Source organism: Mastomys coucha, unplaced genomic scaffold (assembly GCF_008632895.1).
Source record: "Mastomys coucha isolate ucsf_1 unplaced genomic scaffold, UCSF_Mcou_1 pScaffold8, whole genome shotgun sequence".
Lineage (NCBI taxonomy): Eukaryota > Metazoa > Chordata > Mammalia > Rodentia > Muridae > Mastomys > Mastomys coucha.
In genome coordinates, this window is record NW_022196914.1 from 56202401 (window position 1) to 56221897 (window position 19497).

At 42.2% G+C, this 19497-nt stretch overlaps 2 protein-coding genes and 1 long non-coding RNA gene across 6 annotated transcripts in view; 2 read left to right on the plus strand and 1 right to left on the minus strand.

Moving 5' to 3' along the window:
• The window catches only part of Iqgap2 (IQ motif containing GTPase activating protein 2), a 275140-nt gene that overhangs the window by 62883 nt on the left and 192760 nt on the right, over positions 1-19497 (minus strand). For all 4 annotated transcript variants that reach the window (XM_031360159.1, XM_031360160.1, XM_031360161.1 and 1 more), the window contains 2 exons: positions 5309-5399; positions 987-1154 (listed from right to left, as the gene is read on the minus strand). In XM_031360159.1, coding sequence (XP_031216019.1) covers positions 987-1154; positions 5309-5399 — 259 coding nt within the window. The remainder of the gene's footprint in view (positions 1-986; positions 1155-5308; positions 5400-19497) is intronic.
• Positions 2136-5023, plus strand: LOC116083380. Its single transcript, XR_004115699.1, has 3 exons — positions 2136-2344; positions 3422-3536; positions 4733-5023. It is a non-coding gene; the product is annotated as an uncharacterized LOC116083380 (long non-coding RNA).
• F2rl2 (coagulation factor II thrombin receptor like 2) lies at positions 11999-18061 on the plus strand. The gene is made up of 2 exons (XM_031360163.1): positions 11999-12275; positions 15546-18061. Exons 1-2 carry the CDS (start codon positions 12206-12208, stop codon positions 16592-16594), a joined length of 1119 nt encoding a protein of 372 aa, XP_031216023.1. The 5' UTR covers positions 11999-12205; the 3' UTR covers positions 16595-18061.

A 19497-nucleotide genomic window follows, 5' to 3' on the forward strand; every position in this document is an offset into this window, starting at 1 on the left:
TATTTAGATATCCTTACCTTTGTTAATTAGTCTTTAGTTATGACCCAAACTAGAGACCTAAAACCTACCCTAGCCATTGAAAAGTTCTGACTAAACTAAGTGAACTTTGGCTAAGTGACCACCAGACTCACCATCTTTCCAGGTAAATCAGAGTTTGAGTGATGGGCTTCATAAAAGGTCTCAATACATTCAATTAATTGAACAGAATAACCAAGTCATATAAGTATGTGTTCATTCTTTTTAGTTTTAAATACTCAAGTGTTCAATTTGTTAGTGTTTAAAAAAGTGACATCTTTCTCTTTAAGTGGGCAGCTGTACAGCTGCTGATCTTTTGTTTTTAATTAAATATTTGTGTGTATGTGTGTGTGTGCTCTTGAGTGTGCCTGTGTATGCATGCACGCGTGCACCAGCACATGTAAACCATGCCGTATGCACGGAAATCAGAAGACAACTCTTTGGAGTCCATTTCCTCCTTCTACCATGGGTTCTAAGCATGGCATTTAGGTCATCAAATTTGTACCACTGAGTCATCTTGTCAGACCCTACTGTCTCTATCAGTTTCTTTTACTCTTTTCATGGTCATCCATGTTGTAGCATGTATCTTCTTTATCCCTTTGGTGGTGGGTAATGTTGCAATATATGAATCTGTCACATTTTACTTACCTATTCCTGCTTCATATCTATTTAACATTATATAATTACATATCATTTGCCTCAAAATGGTTAAATGACAATTATTAATCGCATATTACCTGCATATCTTTTATCAGTTCTATGATGTGACATCTATTCACTATTGCTGAGATAACTGCAGCTTTAAAAAAGAATCTAAAAGCAGTTCCTTTGCAATAGACGCTAAATATTGATTCATTTCAGAAATATTGACGTGAAAGCAATAGTTGTCTCAAAATTTAAGAAACTGCAATGCTATTGAAACTACCATATTTGAAGTGACATGCTTGTGCTAAATTATGGGCGATGCTCACCATTGTCAGTCTTCGACTCTTTCGCCTTCACAAGGGTATCAAAGTACTTGTTGGCACATTCTGGGAGTATGTTATGGATATTGCTAGAAGACGACTTGAGTACAGTCAAGATATGATCTGATTGTTTTCTATCCAAACACTCATTGACGTCAACGACCAGTGTAACCCCTGAGTAATGAATAAGAAAAGCAAAGTTTCCGTCAGTCATTACTTTGCACTTATAAAAGGTATATAAACACACAATTCAACCTTCTAGGAATGCGTTGGTGCTTTGCTATTAAACCTTTTCTCTTTCTGAGAGTCTGACCATATACACCCAGCCAATCACTCATTCACCTATCAGTTTGGGCTGTGAAAAGAAGGTTCTGTGGGAGCATGGCATGCTACAACTCTAACATTCTCTGGTTAGGCTTGTGTAGGTAGGAGGGCTCATTGGGTGGGGCTTGCTGTGATGTAATCGGTTGAGCGTGCATGGCAGGGAAACCTCGATTGAGGAACTGTGAAGTTCAGACTGGTCTGTGGGCATCTCTGGGGAAATAGTCTTGATTATTAATTGATGCAGGAGGACATGGCACATTGTGGTTGGCACCATCCTTGGGTTGGTAGTTCTGGGCTGGGTAAGAAATCTCACTAAACAGCTAGAAAGCAAGTCAGCAAGCAGAGTTCCTCCATGGTCCCAGCTTCCAGGTTCCTGCCCTGTCCTCTGTCAGTGATAAATTGTGACCTAGATATAGTAGCCCAATAGTCTTCCTTCCCTTAAGTTGCTTTTGGTCAGAATAAAACTAGAACTGAATACATAGTTGTCATCAAATTATGTTTATACACACCTAATATTACAGGTAATACTGTACACAGTTGCAGCTGAAAGCATAAGAAACACGTGTTGACTTTTGCCAGCTTGCAGTCAAAGCCCTGAGAGTCCAGAGATACTCACAACAGAGATACTGTTGCTTGCAAACAGTATTAGGGAATTTCTCCAGCAAACGCTACCGGCTCTTGTGTTGAGGAAGTTAACAGTGGTAAACCTCAGCCATCATCTCCTCTTTCCTAGAAACGCTCTGCAGGATGGAGAGCTGACACTTGAGAAGTCTGCGGTCTCAGGGGAGTAGGAGGAACAAGCAACTAACAAAGACTTCCTCAAAGATGAACTACATGGGACGGTTGTATCAAATTAACATGCTAAACTATTTTTCCTTGAAAGGTGTATGCACCTATATCATACGTGCAAAATACAGAAATGTTTCCTGCAATTGAATGTGGATGGGCAAAGAGCTGGCACCCAGGTGGATTTCCAGTACCAGTTGGAACTTTTTCCAGTGAAGATCTAAAACCCTCTTCTGAAGAGTCTCAACCAACAGGTGAGGCCTCATTTTACTCATAGTCTGTGGTACACAGTAGGTGCATAATGCTTGTTGAGTTGTTCTGAGTAAACTAAGTCATACTTTGGAGCAGTATTGTGGGTTTATTTGGAGCAGGATACTGGGTTTATTTGCTTTAGCACCGCAGGCACCCCAAGTCCTCAGGTGCTTGGCATACTTTCTGCTCACATCTGCATGCCAGTGTGGCAGCCCAACTGTGGAGTTTGTGGCTTCTGTTAGAAACAATCATGGACTTTAGAATTATGTTTATGGGAAGAACAGGTATGCTCCAGTGTCTGTCCTAGAGGTCCCCAAGGAGGACGCCAGATAAGTTCCAACACCCAGGGATGCATAAGATCGATTCTGATGACTTTAGTGCTTACTCTGTGGCTTGTGGTTGAGTCAGAGATAGTAGAAGACGTCAGACATCTGACCTTCTGAAAGTTAAATACATTTCTGTTGAAAACTATTAAAATCTCCTATAAACCTTAGGAGACAAAAAACCAAACCAAAACAACCAAAAACCAAGAACAAAAAAGCAGAGTTTGCTTTACATCTTAAGCCACACACCAGTGGGCTCTCTTTAAGCAATGCACTCATAGGAAGATAAACACCCAACATAGCAATCATTGGTTCTTTAATGTGTAAAGCATGGGTCGACATACGATACACAAACAGATATATAACATATCTGTGATATATAACATGTCTATTGTAATGTCAGGATGAGGAAAGGTTGGGGGAAATGACTTACTTCTTGGGAGTACAGTTATTAGGGGGGAAAGGTTGAGAATTACTGCCCTAAGGATTCAAATGCTGGGGGTAGATACTCCAGTGAAAACAAACACTCAGGCCCTTAGCAGTCTGGCCCTTGGTGACAAGTATGGGCCCATGCCCTTTGTTAAACAATCTAGGTTGATTCAGATCTACAGTGAGAGTTGGTTTTCATGCAAAGGAGGAAGACTTTTTAAAGTAAGACAATTCCCATTAAGATCAGGACATTCTCATTTTAATGTCTGATTGCAGATAGCTTTCACTGTAAAAACCAAAATCCTATTCTATCATTACGTATTCTAGGAGGGATCGCAACTCTTGTAGCATGGGGCAGGACTCAGAGAGCACAGAGGAGCTCCAATGAACAGTGGAGAGCAACAAAACCACACGAGCTGAGAAACTTCCAATTTTCCTAAAGGTAAGGGACCAGGAATCTCCATGTGAAAAACAGACCCAACATTCACAGGCTCCAAGGGAAACAAGGAATAACATAACTTTTAGGTTGTCTGGGAAGGGGGCATTGAAGGCCTAGTGTCTACATTACAATCTCATTTCTTTCAAGTGCCTTGGTAGACCATGGCTATCTTTAGAGTATATGCAAATCTTGAATGTACTTTTCCCCTTACGCACTAGAGTCTTAGGAGCAACATCAAAGTTCGTAAGGGCATAAAAGTCCAGGTCAGAAAAAAAAAACAACACATTTTTTTCCAAGCTAAGGAAATAAAGTCCAGATGTTCCTTACAGATCCTCCACATCTGGGGAGGAAGACTAAGCTGTTCCCACAGCACTCTGTGACCTGATAGGATGGCATTGAGTCCTATTATGCCATGCAGTGGCGAGTGGCTACCATACTTTTGGGAGTCTCATTCAACTTTGTGTTAGGAAGAATGGTACTATATCAACTTAGAAGCCATCTCAGGCTCTTCTTTGATAATAGAGGTATAAAGTACAACACAAATTTTGATCCTTTGAAATAATGTAGGGATCCTGCTTATGACATTTCAGAATGGGGCAAGCAATCATAAGGTTATTAGGCAGGCTCACTGAATCCCCTGGGAGGGGGAAACCCCACCAATCATATGACTTTCAAAAGCCCTCACTCTGGGGCAGAAATGGTGACATTTCGGATCTGCTGGGATTGGGGTTCATTCAGAGCCAGCATCACTGAAAACAATTTGCTAATGTCTTTCATGTACCACCCTCACTACCAGGCAGAAGCTCTATGGGTCTTTGGGGAATCAGGTTAACAATACTATTTTCTGGCAGTGAAGTGATACTCTGTCTCAAGCAGACTTAGCCTGACCTTCATTTAAAGTGGCTTTGTCAACAGTATGGGATTTCAGGGGCCGGAACCGTTTTTGTGATTCAAGTTGGATCTTTCTCTTAGTTTTTTCTTACATGTATTTATTTATGAGTACGCGTGCACGTGTGTGTGTGTGTGTGTGTGTCTGTGTGTGCATGTGTGTGCATGTGCACACACATGGAGAACAGAGGACAACTTATGGGAGTCGGCTTTTTACCACATGGGTTCCAGGAATCAAACTGGGTTATTACACTTGGCAGTAAGCATCTTTACCCACCAATCCATTTCACTGGCTTACTTTCTTTTTATAGGAGTTAGAACTCTTCTATCTATGCAGCTCAAGAGAGAATTTCACAGCCGCCAGTCATCTTCATGGATAAAAACATCACGAACAACTGGCCAACTTCATCAGTCTCTGATTGAGACTGTTTCAGAGTCAGCTATCAGATGCAACCACCCCCATCTGCCCTTGGTGATTAAGAGCTGACACCAGCCCCCGGGATAGTCTGACCTTGCATTTTCCACTCCCTGCCTCCTCCCCCCAGTCCCTACCTTCTGGTCTGATTCTGCGAAAAACTTCTAACAACGGAAAACATAAAAAAGCGCATAGACATTTCTTGTGAACAAATAGTTTTCTATGGATCAATCAGGGTTTTTTTTTTTTTTTTTTTTTTTGGCAACACTGTCAAATTTTGTTGGTGATAACACCTAGTTACTGGGAACAGGGCCACTAGCTAGTGACATGTTGGTTTAGATATGCATCTGAGGCTGAAAACAGAAAAGCATTCAGATCTCTCCAGAAATTCAAGTGAATGACTTCAGGTGCATACACCCACATTGAAAAAAGGCAAGGCAGGTTTGGCAAGCAAAAGAAGATGAGGACTTACATTGCTTTGCTCTGTTCTCATCCACGTTGGCTTCATCGATGGCTTGCTGTATCTCATCCAGCCAGAGAACTTTAGAAACATTCTTAGGATCCTGGAACAGGGGCATAGAATCAGAGAACAATGAATCCTGTTGGAACTGGATCAACACCGCTCTTTGGGAGTCATTTTATTATCACCTCCTACTTCTTATTCAGCAAGCACTAGGTAGCTCCACCATGCAGCACAAGTTGGTGACAGGCAGGCCACAAGTCCTTATCCATATCATCCCCTAGTTCAGTGGGTTTCAACCTGTGGGTCATGACCCCTTTGGGGTTGCATATCAGATATCCTGCCTAGCAGATATTTACATGATGATTCATAACAGTAGCAAAATTACAGTTATGAAGTAGCAATGAAATAATTTTATGGTTGGGGGTCACCACAACATGAAGAACTGTATTAAAGGGTCACAGCATTAGTAAGGCTGAGGAGCACTGCTCTTCATGGACAGCTGTGCTGCTGCCCCATGCAGTCTCATTGCTTCCAATTTGGTCTTCACCATAGTCAATCTCTAGTGGGAACCCCTGCTTATTTCAAAACAGACATCTTACTACATCCCTCCTCTGATTAACCTTAGAAAGAAACACAAGCTCTCTTCTCAGGACCATAGATCTAGGACCAGTGATGGGGACCTTGCCTGGCTCTCTAGCTTCTCACTCCCTGTTCTGGGACCTCCTTCAGGACATAGTGCTCTGCCCTAGCTGGCTCCTGTTATATCTCATAACTCAAATGCCACCTCTGTTAAAAAGCCATCCATGGCTATGTAGTTAAGCATTCAGGAACCGTGGTTGGCAAACTAAGTGCCAAGCTGCCCCAGTGTGTCAGGGGGTGCTTTAAATTTGAGGGAAACAGTGATAACCAATGTTTGTCAGACACCCAGACAAAACAGAAACAAAGGTATGGTAACTGGTCTGAGGGCGTTAAGGATCTCTTCGAGAGGCCAGAAGCAATCAGAAGATACTCTGTTTACAGTGATATTAGCTATGGCACAAGGTTGAGAAGTAAGCAAGAAGGTTATAGTGGTTTGAATAGGTTTGGGCCCCGTAGACTCATGTGTTTGAAAGCATGGCCCACAGGGAATGGCACAATTAGTGTGTCACCTTGGGGGTGGGCTTTAAGGTCTCCTATGTTTAAGTTCAGCCTAGGGTGGAATGAGTTTCCTCTTGGCTGCCTTGAAATCACGATGTAGAACTCTTGGCTCCTCCAGCAGCTGCGTTTGCCTGGATGCTGCCATGCTTCCTGCCATGATGATAATGGACTAAACCTCTGAACCTGTAATCTAGCCCCAGTTAAATGTTGACTTGTATAAGAGTTGTCTTGGTCATGGTGTCTGTTCACAGCATGAGACCATAACTAAGGGTTGATATATGCAGGAGAAAAAAACTAAGTAGTTAATAATGCCTTAAGAAAGAAGTGACAGCAGCAAAAATGCATGGAACTTGTTTTAGTGTCTTACATTTGGGTGAATTCTGAAGATTTTGCTACAAGCACAGTGCTGGTAGATATTAAATGGGACTTCAAGTCAATTTAACGAGCAGACATTAAATATGTTCAGGAAAGAGTTAGAAGTCCACTTTTTAAAAGATTTACCTTATTTCTAATTATATGTACATGTGTCTGTCTATATGTGTACATGGCTGCAATTGTCCTTCAAATCCAGAGAGGGTGTCTGATCCTGGAGCTGGTTATAGGCAGTTGTGAGCTCGCGGACATGAATGCTGGGAACTGAACTCAAGTCTTCTGTAAGAGCAGTGTGTACTCTCAGCTGCTGAGCCATCTCTCTAGCCTCTGAAATGCCATTTTCAAAATGCAAGTGCTCATTTACACGGAGGGATAAGTGTTGTGCTCTAAACCTGGAACCAAGACGCCTAGGGGAAGTTGTGGAGATAGCTTAGCTGGAAGCCCAAGGACTTGAGTTTGAATCACTGGGACCCATTAGAAAAAAATAGAAAGGAAGGAAGGAAGGAAGGAAGGGAGGGAGGGAGGGAGGGAGGAAAGGAGGGAGGGGAGGAAGAAGGAAGGAAGGAAGAAAGAAAGAAAGAAAGAAAGAAAGAAAGAAAGAAAGAAAGAAAGAGAGAGAGAAAGAAAGAAAAGCCAGGATTGGTAATATGCCATTCTAATTCCAACACTGGGGAGGTAGAGACAGGAGGATCCCTGGAGCTCATTGGCCAGTCAGCTTCCCTGGCAAGTTCCAGACCAATGAGAGACCTTGTCTCAAAAAACCAAGGTGGGCAGCATCTGAGGAATGACACCTAAGCTGTCCAGTGGCCTCCATATATATACATTTACATGCCTATGCACACACATCTATTTGCATACATGCACCCCTCCTCCACATGGGTACTCACATACATAAACACACATAGCTGTAGTACGTAGAAAGAATCAGCTCAGGCATTGGAATAGTCTGGGGTAAACTTTATCACTAAGGACTCAGGAAGTGTAGGGTCTGGAGGGAGAATAGACATCCACCCGCTTCCCTCGGGAGCCATGCAAGATAGTGTGCGTGGTGAGATCTCATAAACCAGACACATGTTGTTTCCTCTGGCGTTATTGGGGGAACAGACAAGCATTCTAAAATATCCACGAGGCCTGTTTCCTGAGTTATCACCAGCTACCGCTGCCACATGGGAACCATCGGCAGGCAAGCTGGTAATTGCTTAGGAAATGAAATTTCAGAAGAGCTTAAAGCAAAACCAGGGAAAGAATACGAGGCTTGAAGAAGAGGGGACGGGAAAGCAGGATTTAAAAAAATCATGTACTTTGTGTGTGTGTGTGTATGTGTGTGTGTGTGTGTGTGTAAATGTGTGGCACATGTGTTGGGGTCAAAGGACAATTTTGTGGGGTCAGTTTTCTTCTTCCACCTTCAGCTGAGTTTCGAGGGTTGAATCCAAGTCACCAGGCTCCAGCAGCAAGCAAGCGCCTTTACCCTCTGCCTTCTCACTGGCCCTAGGCATTTTTCCCTGTTTCCAAATCCAAAGAAACCCCATACTCCCCAGGAATAGTTTAAAAATCTATTTTAAGTTCCTTCTACCTCGGCCATCTTCGGAAGATGTGACTTCCCTGCAGGGGACAGACTACACACACTGTTGTCTGGATGAGAACATGGTGGCTATCCCATGCTGAAGATTAAAGTATTAGTCTCAGAAGCCAAATGAAAGCCCAGACTTGGCAAAACCAAACAAACTGAAGTCAAGAGTTCCGAGACCCTGTTGTACTAAAGGAAAACTAAACACAAGACCAAAAGAGAAAACAAAAAAATGTTCCGATGTGAAATGAAATCCCCTTTTCAGTCATTCACCGGAAGACTTGATAGTGAAGCAAGGGCTGGGCCTGAGTGAGCAATGGATGAAACCAGCAACCAGGCCACATGCAAATCACGCCACAGCTTCCTGAACTTGGGTGATGCCAAGAAATCCCCATCCTCCTTCTCCCTGCCCCCCCCACACAAATTTTCTGGGGTTTCTTGTTTCTACAATATTAAAACATTCTACCTTAGTTTGTGGTACCATAGATTATGCAGTTGAAGTGTTTAAATCTGACCTTTGGAAATGATGTGGTTTGCCAAAATTTAATCAAGATGAGAAAAGTTAATATGGATCTCTATTATTTCCTAGTTGCCCCTTCATCTTGTTTTAAGTCTCATGTAAAGTTTGAATTTTTCTGATTTTTGCTGCATTTTAGAGGTTGAATTGCCTGTCTTAGAACTTAAAATATATCAAGGCAAACGTATTATAATCAAGTATTTTTTTTATACTTTATTATATGTACTTAACACTAGCAAACTACATTCTGATGGCTAAGATATAAATGTGATACATATGCTTATATATCACATTATATATTGCTTATCACATTACATATCACATGCTTATATATGCTGCTATGTATGCTCATATACATAAGCAAATACAAATATATTTATACACACACATACTTATTATAACCAAGGATCTGTACATATCTTAGGAGAGTCAGATCAGTAGCCTGGTTTGGAATGGTCCAGTTCCCCAGAAGGGAGCTCATTTATGCCATTCCTTGTTTCAGCACCAAATGAATGAAAAAGAAAAAAGTAAAAAGAAAGAAAAAGGGATGGAAACATGACTGCTCCTAGGTTTATTGTAGATAAAAGGGAGAGTATAACCAGAGTCAGAGATATCTGGGAGAGGCCAGAGTATATATGACCATACTGAGCTATGCCACGTATGGAGAGGGGAGAGAGAGGAACCAGGTGAAGCAGCCAGGAGGCCTAAAGGTACAAAGAGAGTAGGTAACCAAAATAGTTGGACTTTTTAGGGATGAGCTGCCCAGCCCCCTGGATTCGAGAAGTTTAGGGTAGTGGGCAGGGTAGGCCAGCCAGGAGGGACCTATAATAGGAAGGGGCTGAGGGATGCTGGGAGAACCTGGTGGCCAGTGTCCACTCTACTCTATTAAATAGGCACCTCAGTCAATTATTCCAGGTATGAAACCTAACATTTAACACTAATGAACTGTACTTTATGATAGCTAAGATATAAATGTGGTTTGTATACACACACACACGCACACACACACGCTTATCACATTACATATCACATGCTTATATATGTGTGTGCGTGTGTGCATATATATAATAGACCTGTTCATCAAGATTCATGGATTGGCTATGGGGGTACACACCTTTAATCCTAGCACTCAGGAGGCAGAGGTAGGTGGATCTCTGTGAATTAGAGGCCAGCCTGGACTATAGACAGAGTTCCAGGACAGCCAGGCCACAGAGAATTCTGGTCTCAAAACAAAACAAAACAAATCAGAAAAAAAAATGATGGAATAAAGCAAGTTCTTGTTCTTCAGTATTTTATTATGATTTTAATTTAGTTCAATTTAAATAGAGTTTTTTTGGTTTGAGTCTATCCTGTTACTTGATCCTACAGAGTTATTAAATGGCCTAGGACACATCGATTTATGGCAAATGAACCTTCTTCCCAGAAACAACAAAACTAAGCTCCTGACAGGCACTAAGGACTCTCAGGGCAATGGAAGGTAGGTAGAGAATTTTCTTCTTCTTTCTCCCTCTGAGACAGGATCTCACTGTGTTCCTGAGGCTGGGCTAGAACTCACAATATGGCCAACGCTGGCTTTCAGCTTATTATAGTTCTCTTGCTATGGTCCATCTGTCAAGTGCTGGGGTCATAAATATGCACTATCACACTTGGGTGAACAGAGAAAATTTGAAACCATCTAATACTTCCGATACCATTTGAACTTCTTAAATATTCGCCAGGACTGAGGAAGTAACTCCATTGGTAGACTCCTTGCCTAATATTCGTGGAGCCCTGGGTTCAGTCTCCAGCTCCAAAGATCCCAGCAGCCCAGAGGCAGCAGGAGGCGGTCCAGGAGCTTAACTACATCTTGAGTTCAAGGGAAGCCAGACTATATGAAACTGTCTCAAGGAACAAAATAACAAAATAAAAGATGGAGGAGGGGGGTATATTTGCTTTTCATGATTAATTTAGTTTATAACTATGTGATCAGTTTAGAAACTAAAATTTGAAATAAAGCACATTTTCATTTTGATTTTTGAAAAAGGAATTTCATATATATGTATATATATGCACTATCATACACACACACATACACACACACACACATACACATATATATATATATTAAAGAACAGTCAGTGCTCTTAACCACTGAGCCATCTCTCCAGCCCCTATACTATATTTTGATCACTTTTCCCTCTCTTCAACTTTTCCAGAGCCTTCCTGCCTCCCTAATGCCATACCCTTTCTATCTATATTTAAACAAATAAAAAGAAAAGAAATGCACATGCTAAAGCCCAAAAGCACAACAAAATGGAAATTCAAATATACAAATAGACCAATAAGACAGGAAAAAAAAAAAACCTCAAACAAAGCAATATGAGACGAAAAGTGTACGAAAAATCCCACTGAATTTCCTTGTGTTAGCCAACCACTCCTGGGCTAGGGCCCTACCCTGACATGTGGCTAATCCATCCAGGGAGATTCCATTGGAGGAAACCACCAGTGGGTATCAACTGCAGAACTTTCTTGGTTAGTGGTGGGAGTCCCGTCCCCTTCCTCCTCTCAGCTCTGGGTCGCTCCTTGGCTTGAACCTGTGCAGGGCTTGTGTGTGCTGCCTCTCTGTGAGTTCATATGTGCACCAGTCCTGTTTTATCCGGAAGACACTATTTCCTTGGAGCTATCCACCCCTTTGGGCTCCTAACCATCTTTTTGCCTTCTCTTCTGCATAGCTCCCTGAGCCTTAAGGGGTAGGGTCTGATGAAGACACTCCATGTAGGACTGAGTACTCCAAAGTCTCTCACTCCCTGCACACTGTGGATCTCTGTGTTTGTAAGAGGAGGCTTTTCTGACCATGGCTGAGTGAGGTACAGACACAGGAATGTAATGTCTGACCATTCTTGTGTTAAATAGAAGGTACAATTCTGGAGCTAGGTTTTTGGAATGGGGGGGAAAAGCTGTGGAACCAATTCAAAGCTAATTGCTGCCCAGAGTCTGTTCTCAGCTTTGTTTTGCAATGCAGTCTCTGCCATTATTCTGAGCCCCTGGGGAGAAATACTGCACTGGTTCTAAATGAAATAATGGCAGGGGATGAGGAAGAGTTAAAGGGATATGGCAACTTGCTCCAGAGAGGCTCAGCCTGAGTCATGCACACAGACACAAACGTCAAGTGGCCACATCCTTTCTCTGTAGAGGCAGGACAAGTCCCTGCCCACACAGTCCAGGCTGGCAAAGTTCTCAGGCTTCCACTTGCTGCTCACACATGGAGCCGAGGGGAATCTGCCCAGTGACTTTGTATGCTTAACAACATCCCATAGCCGCTGGGTCTCAGGACATGAAGATGAAAGTCCTTATGTTGATTGCGGCTAGGCTGCTGTTTCTGCCAGCCACTGTTTGCCAAAGTGGTAAGTCCTTTCTTGTGGACTAGCATGGAGGTGAGGGAAGGGGGGAGTGGACAGATTCTGTTGTCGGAGTCAAATGACCTAATTTTCTTGTTAACTCCTAGAAACTCTAACCCAAAGGCACAGTTTGATCTGGGTTTTTAACCTGATGTAATATATTGTGGGAGGATCTCAAGTTTGTTCCCAAGTCAAACCTTGTCAAAGAACAAACATCCTCTACTAGTAGTGTCTCTATATTTGTGACAGAGTCAAAAAACATTTTTTTGGGGGGGTGAGAAGTTCAGGTATAGAAAAGATTGCACTTTTTCAAGGCATTAAAAATCTTTTCAAATTTCTAAATCTTATAATTTCTGTTGAGGCACCGGTAGGAAAAAAATACTGCCAGGAAAAGTAATTTGGTTTCAGCAGCCAGTGACATTAAACAGTGATGTGAAGTGTTTCCAAGGTGAAATTCATCTTTTCTTAATCTTTCAGAACCAGGGAGTTCTCTCTGTCTGGCACATATACATGTATATATGTCTCTGTGTATATATATCTATACAAATATATATGTATATGATATGTTTGTACATAATTTGGTTATGTACAATTTTAGAAATAAGCTTCCCCAAATATAATTATTTCACTTTGAACATGTCTCTATTATGGTAGCTTGTAACTTCCTGATTGTTCTGAAGTGGACTATTTTGAGACAGGATCGTATGCAGGACTCTCACTGTCAGGCCACAGAGCAATCAACTAGGAGAGGGAAATGGGAAGAAACCAACTTAAACAAAAGCAGCCCTCTGCCAAAGGAATGATCGTTAAATTGAGGGCCCTGCTTAAGGGGACCCATGGCAGGGGCTGTACAAGGTGGTTTCTCTCTGAGAGGATAAGCCAAAAAGCTGAGCCACGGTTGCAAGGAAATGAGTTATGAGAGAGAGTTCCTTCCTGATGCTAGTCCTGCTAAGGAGAAGTGCAAAGTGGGCACTTCAGGAGAGGTGGGGCAATGGGTTCTCAGTCTGCCTTGGGGAGATGTGATGGGGGGCGGTGCTGAGGGCCATTCTCTTTGGATTAGATTCTCTGAAGCCTTCTCCCAGGCTGGGAGCATTTCAGAAACACTGCAGCAAATGGAAACCAAAAAATCCTAGTCAGTTACTTGTCTTTTTATAAATAAAATTTAACAAGGAATACTTTTCTTAAGGAAAGGCAGTTTCTAACTAATAGAAGATCTAGGTGGTGCCAGACCTGAAATATTATGGGAACAGTCTCTTTTCAGTGTGTTTGTGGACAGGTGTCTTGCCCAATCACAGGACTCTCCTGAAAGCTAACCTTGGTTTCATCAGCTTTCTCATCAGACCTTGGAGGGAAGAAATTTGTATATACGGTTCTGCTCAGCTTCCTTTACAGGCATTGTTTTGAGTGATATCAGACTTGGCTTTATCCAAATGTGTATGTGCAGAAGGATTTAAATGGCTGAGCTCAAATGTATCGGGACATTCCAGTAATGCTAGCATCTAAACACAGGCACACGGAATGCTACCTTGCAAAGTAATCTTTCCTTGAATGACACAGGCTCATTTACCAGTTGTTCAGACAACACTGATTCCACCTGATACATTCAGGTGGAACTTAGCCGGTACAAACTCCAAAGTCTGGGAGCAAGTGCCAGAGATGAAATCAGGAAGAGAACATGGCTCTGAATAAGGACAGTCTACTGAACATCATCCTGAAAGATTTAAAATGGGGGATGCGGGAGTTTTGTGTCCAGACCTCAGTGAGAGCTTTTCAAATGGGAATGTACAAGGCTTTCACTGGCATTTGCAGAACTGATTAATGGGAACTGACTGAATCGTGCCAAGTAACTACAGCACATAGCTAATATGCTTGTTTCATTTAAAAATTTCATTTTGCTGGATGGTGGTGGCTCATGCCTTTAATTCTAGCACTCAGAGACAGAGGCAGGAGGATCTCTATGAGTTCAAGGACAGCCTGGTCTATAGAGTAAGCTCTAGTATAGTCAGGGAAGTTACATAGAGAAACCCTATCTTAAAAAAAGAAAAATCAACAAAACAAAACAAAATCATTTTAACACCTCAGGTTATCCCAGTGAGTTCATCTTTTGATTTTTCTCTTTGTCTTAAACCTGGCATTTCTCCTTAAGCCCATCTTTGCTTTTCTTCTTCCTGTATCCGTAGGCCCTCTCTCTACTCCTGAGTTAAACTATAGCCTCTGTGAAGACTAAGAAAGTCACACTTCACATTTGCTCTTGGCTTTTGGGAATGCCATATCCAGTCATTATTGCATTTTGACCACATGGCCAATCTAGGATTCTGCTCCCATCTCCTGATTCCTAACTAAATAACCCCCTTTCCCCATGGGATAAGACATCCTGGGTCCTTGGAGCTGGCAGGTGGAATCTTGGGCTGAGTAGAATGTCATTCTATCTACTATAATAGCCATTCCTCTGCAAATCCTGTGTATAAGAGGAGGGGGCAGTGTGGCTCAGTGATAAAGCAGTTCAATTACCACCATGTGGTGGCACGGAGGGGGTGGCTTTTATGTGCTTCAGAGGCCAGTTTAGAGGCCCTTTGGGAGTTAATAGTGTGACCTACTTTCTCAAATTCATCTACCAAATATATACCAAACTAGCATAAGACAGTGTATGTCCATGCGCCTTCTGCCCTGGTCTAAGTGTTACTTGTAGATGGCAGTGGAGTTTAGAACGATCACAGCACTGCCACGAAAGTATGCAACCAACGTTTTCAGAATCAACTGACTGGCCTTTCCCATATGCAGCTGATAGGCAACAGAACACTTTCCTATAGTGTTCCAGTGTGTGGTTTTGTTTCATCTAGCAAAGTGGTTCTCAACTTTCCTAACGCTGTGACCCTTTAATTCAGTTCCTCGTGTTGTGGTGATCCCCCCCAACCATAACAATATTTTTGTTGCTACCTCCTAACTGTAATTTTGCTACTGTTATAAATCATAATGTAAATGTTTTTAGAGATGGAGTTTTGCCAAAGGTCCACTGACGTAGCACTATTATACACTCCTGCCATTTAGAGACCTGTCATCTAGTTGTCCCCACAGAGCAGCACAGTACTGGAGCATATGATACATACTATACTTGCACACCTGTGGGTTGTATCATCTATACTGGTTTTTAAAATATGTCTCAAAGTTCTATAACTATAGAACTCACATAGTACCAAATATTTCATTTTATCTTTATGCAAACCACAGGTGGGACTTGGTAACAAATCATACGCTAATATTTCCTTTCGATTACAGGCATGAAAAATGTTTCAGACAACTCTGCAAAGTCCATCTTAACTATTAAGAGTTTTAATGGCGGTCCCCAAGATGCCTTTGAAGAATTTCCACTTTCTGACATAGAAGGCTGGACAGGAGCCACCACAACTATAAAAGCGAACTGCCCTGAAGAAAGTACTTCAGCTCTCTATGTGAATAATGCTACTATGGGATACCTGAGAGGTTCCTTAAGTACCAAAGTGATACCTGCTATCTACATCCTGGTGTTTGCAGTTGGCGTACCAGCAAACATCGTGGCCCTGTGGAAACTCTCCTCAAGGACCAAATCCATCTGTCTGGTCATCTTTCACACCAACCTGGCCATCGCAGATCTCCTTTTCTGTGTCACACTGCCATTTAAGATCGCCTACCATCTCAATGGGAACAACTGGGTATTTGGTGAGGTCATGTGCCGGATCACCACAGTCGTTTTCTACGGCAACATGTACTGTGCTATCCTGATCCTCACCTGCATGGGCATCAACCGCTATCTGGCCACAGTCCACCCTTTCACATACCGGAAGCTGCCCAAACGCAGCTTCACTTTGCTCATGTGTGGCGTGGTGTGGCTCATGGTTTTCTTATATATGCTGCCGTTTGCCATCCTGAAGCAGGAGTACCATCTTGTTGAGCCAGAGATCACCACCTGCCATGATGTCATCAACACATGCGAGTCCCCATCACCCTTCCGATTCTACTACTTCGTCTCCTTGGCATTCTTTGGGTTCCTCATCCCGTTTGTGATCATCATCTTCTGTTACACAACTCTCATCCGCAAACTTAACTCACAGGATCGTAAATGGCTGAAGTACATCAAGGCGGTCCTCCTCATCCTTGTGATTTTCACAATTTGCTTTGCCCCCACCAACATCATACTCATAATCCACCATGCTAACTACTACTACAGCAACACCGATAGCTTGTACTTTATGTATCTCATAGCTCTGTGCCTGGGGAGCCTGAATAGCTGCCTAGATCCATTCCTTTATTTTGTCATGTCAAAAATTGTAGATCAGCTTACTTCTTAGTCAGCAATGGCAAGATCAAGAGAACAAGGAAAGATATTTGTGAAAATGTACATGCTTGGGCTGATTCGTGCATGGCACCCAACAGCTCAATTTTTAATTTTTAAATTTCAATTTAATTTAATTTTATGTTTTTGAGATAGAGTCTCACTGTAGTCCTGGCTGGCCTGGAATTCTCTATTTAGACCAGATTGGCCTTGAACTCAGAGAGATCTGCCTGCTTCTGCCTCCCAAGCACTGGGAGGGGGGTGTGTCAACCAGGCCTGACAGCAACTCCCTTTTTAAGCTACTATGAAATAGTGCTTCACACATCAAATGTAAAGTTATGAGGATTAAAATAATACTTTGTATTTTGAGAATGTCTTAGTTGTAAGCAAAATTTCATTATTCCTATGGCAATGGACACATTTCTATTTGCCTTCCTGATTCTCCCAAGCTATACTTTCTCCTTCCCTCCTGTGAGTGGCATTGCAGCCTGGGAGGTTATCATTACCCATGGTTCTCCTTTCTCCTCAAGTGGGTGTCCTGTCTTCATTCCACCTCTGTCCTAAAGTGGCTGCTCTCATGGCCAGCTGAGCCTAATTTCCACAGATCCAGTTAACCTTCCTTAAATAGTTTTCTGAACTCATCATGCACACACTTCCTTTGACCCTGCACTACTCCTGAAATGGCAAACCCTTGGATGGTTTTCATTGCCAACTCCCTACCATGACCTGTGGAGCCATGCCTGCCATTACACATCCTTCACACCAACTGTCTTCCCTCCCAGTCCCTCCCTGCCCCCCCCCACCGAAACCCTTCTCGCATCTTTGCTTTAATCTGTCCAGCTTTTCAAGTCATTAAAGGCTCATTCATCCCTTACTCTCAAACTAGAAGCGTCATTTTCTTCATCTGGATTTCTAAAGCACTTTTTTATAATTATGGCACTTCTAGAAAAACAAGCCTGCTAAGCTCATTTGCCTATAAATATTACTTCCATTAAGTATACACTCACTGTAATTAAGTTCTCTATGTGGTCAGCTCTCTCTGTACCTGCAAGTTTCACATCAGTAGACTCAACCAACCACGAACCAAAAACACTTGAAAAAAAATTGTATGAACTGGGCACGAACAGAATTTTTCCTTTTCATTACTCCCTAAATAATACTGAAAATAGATAATAATAAATGATACTCTTTGTACAGTATTCACACTGTATTAAGTATTTCTAAGTCATCCAGACATGAAGTGAAGTGTACGGGGGACGATGCAGAGGTTGCAGCCACTGCTATAGGGATTTGGAATCTGTGGAGTTTAGTGTCTGCAGGGGTCCTGCAAGCTACCTGGGAGGAATGATGGAGAGGTGGTCTTTGTCCTCCCTCCTTTGAGGTTCTTGTGGTCATTCCAAGGCCCTGTTCTGTGGGGCCAGCTGTACTCTTTGTGTAGCATGTGGCTGGATCAAGAATAAAATCCCAAAACATCTAAACAACATGGTGATCTCTTTGGTTCTTACTGATAAGGCAGCGTACCCTGTGTGATGTAATTTATGATCGGGCTTGTTTAAAAGGAGAGGTGGGGGGCTTGAACAGCAATAAACTCATAAGATCATTTAGCAAGTATTTCCACCCCTGCTTGTTTTAATGGGAAATGGTATTGTATTATAAACCTCCAGATTATTCCTGTAGGTAAACTATTTCTTAGCTGAGGGAGCCACTGGGAGGTGTAATATTAAGCAAATACAGATGAGAGTTGAGGGAACCTCTGCAAACACAGCATTGCTGAAATGAAATTATAAGTAGGTACACACACTCAACAAAATATTATAATCAACAAAACAATAAAAACACATGTTAAGTGCACACTGTTGAACGTGCATGTGTGTTTTCCTGTTTCATCAAACTTGGACATAAAAGTTGCACACATATTTACCAGAAGGCCTCCAAGTCTATACTTCACAGAGACACTTGCTCATTCATGGTTCCTGCAACACCATTTTCACTGACTGAATAGAGAACCTGGCGGGAGCCCAGAAGCAGAGGAATAGGTAAGGGAAGTGCTCTTGAAAGCTTTCCTTTTTCTAGCAAGGCTAGTCAGCCTTAGAGGAGGAGGAGTCATGCCATTTGTGGGGAAAATGAGCGCATCTGGAGATTATCATGTTAAGCAAATTAGGTCATCTCAAAAATATACTGTATTTTTTTCACCCTTTGTGGTGTTTCCAATTTTATATAAAGAAATGTACATGTGCACTGGAATGTCTAAGGAGGACAAAGGACAAAGGGTGTCAAGTGACAAAGGTAGCAGCTATGGGGGACAGGAGTTTGCACAATGAACAATGGATACTTGTACAGAAGCATTAATTAAAAAGACTTTACAAGGTTACATAAAAAGGAAAAGTCAGGGTTGACAGGATAGCTCAGTGTGTAACACTTGTGACTGAGTGTGACAACCTGACTGGTCTGTCTCTCCAACTCACACTGTGGAAGAAGAGAAGTGACACCTGCAAGGTCCCCACCTCCACAGGTGATTCACTCACTCACACACACTAGTAAAATACACAAACAAATGTAACAAAGTCAGTTAATCCTCAAAACAAGCAATTAAAATTAATCTAAAGCAAGTTTTAAGATTCTGAAAATTTTAGTAAAAGGAACTCATTTTGAAAGCTAAGTCATTAATTGCAGCAGTTTGTCCAAGGCAGAAATACAGCAATATATAGTAATTACAAGCACACAAAAATCCAGTAGCACACGCCTTTAATCCCAGCACTTGAGAGACAGAGACATGGAGGCCAGCTTGGTCTATTCTGTGAGTTCCAGGACAACCAGAGCTTTAGAGAGAGAGCCTGTCTCAAAAGCACATGAAAACAAACAAATCCAAACCAACCAGCCAGCCAGCCAGCCAGCCAGCCAGCCAACCAGCCAACCAGC

Bases quoted from the DNA above. Each gene is read 5' to 3' on its own strand.
- F2rl2 (XM_031360163.1), top strand. From the start codon at position 12,206: ATGAAGATGAAAGTCCTTATGTTGATTGCGGCTAGGCTGCTGTTTCTG. The intron at 12,276-15,545 runs GTAAGTCCTTTC...TTTCGATTACAG, and splicing joins AGCCACTGTTTGCCAAAGTG to GCATGAAAAATGTTTCAGAC.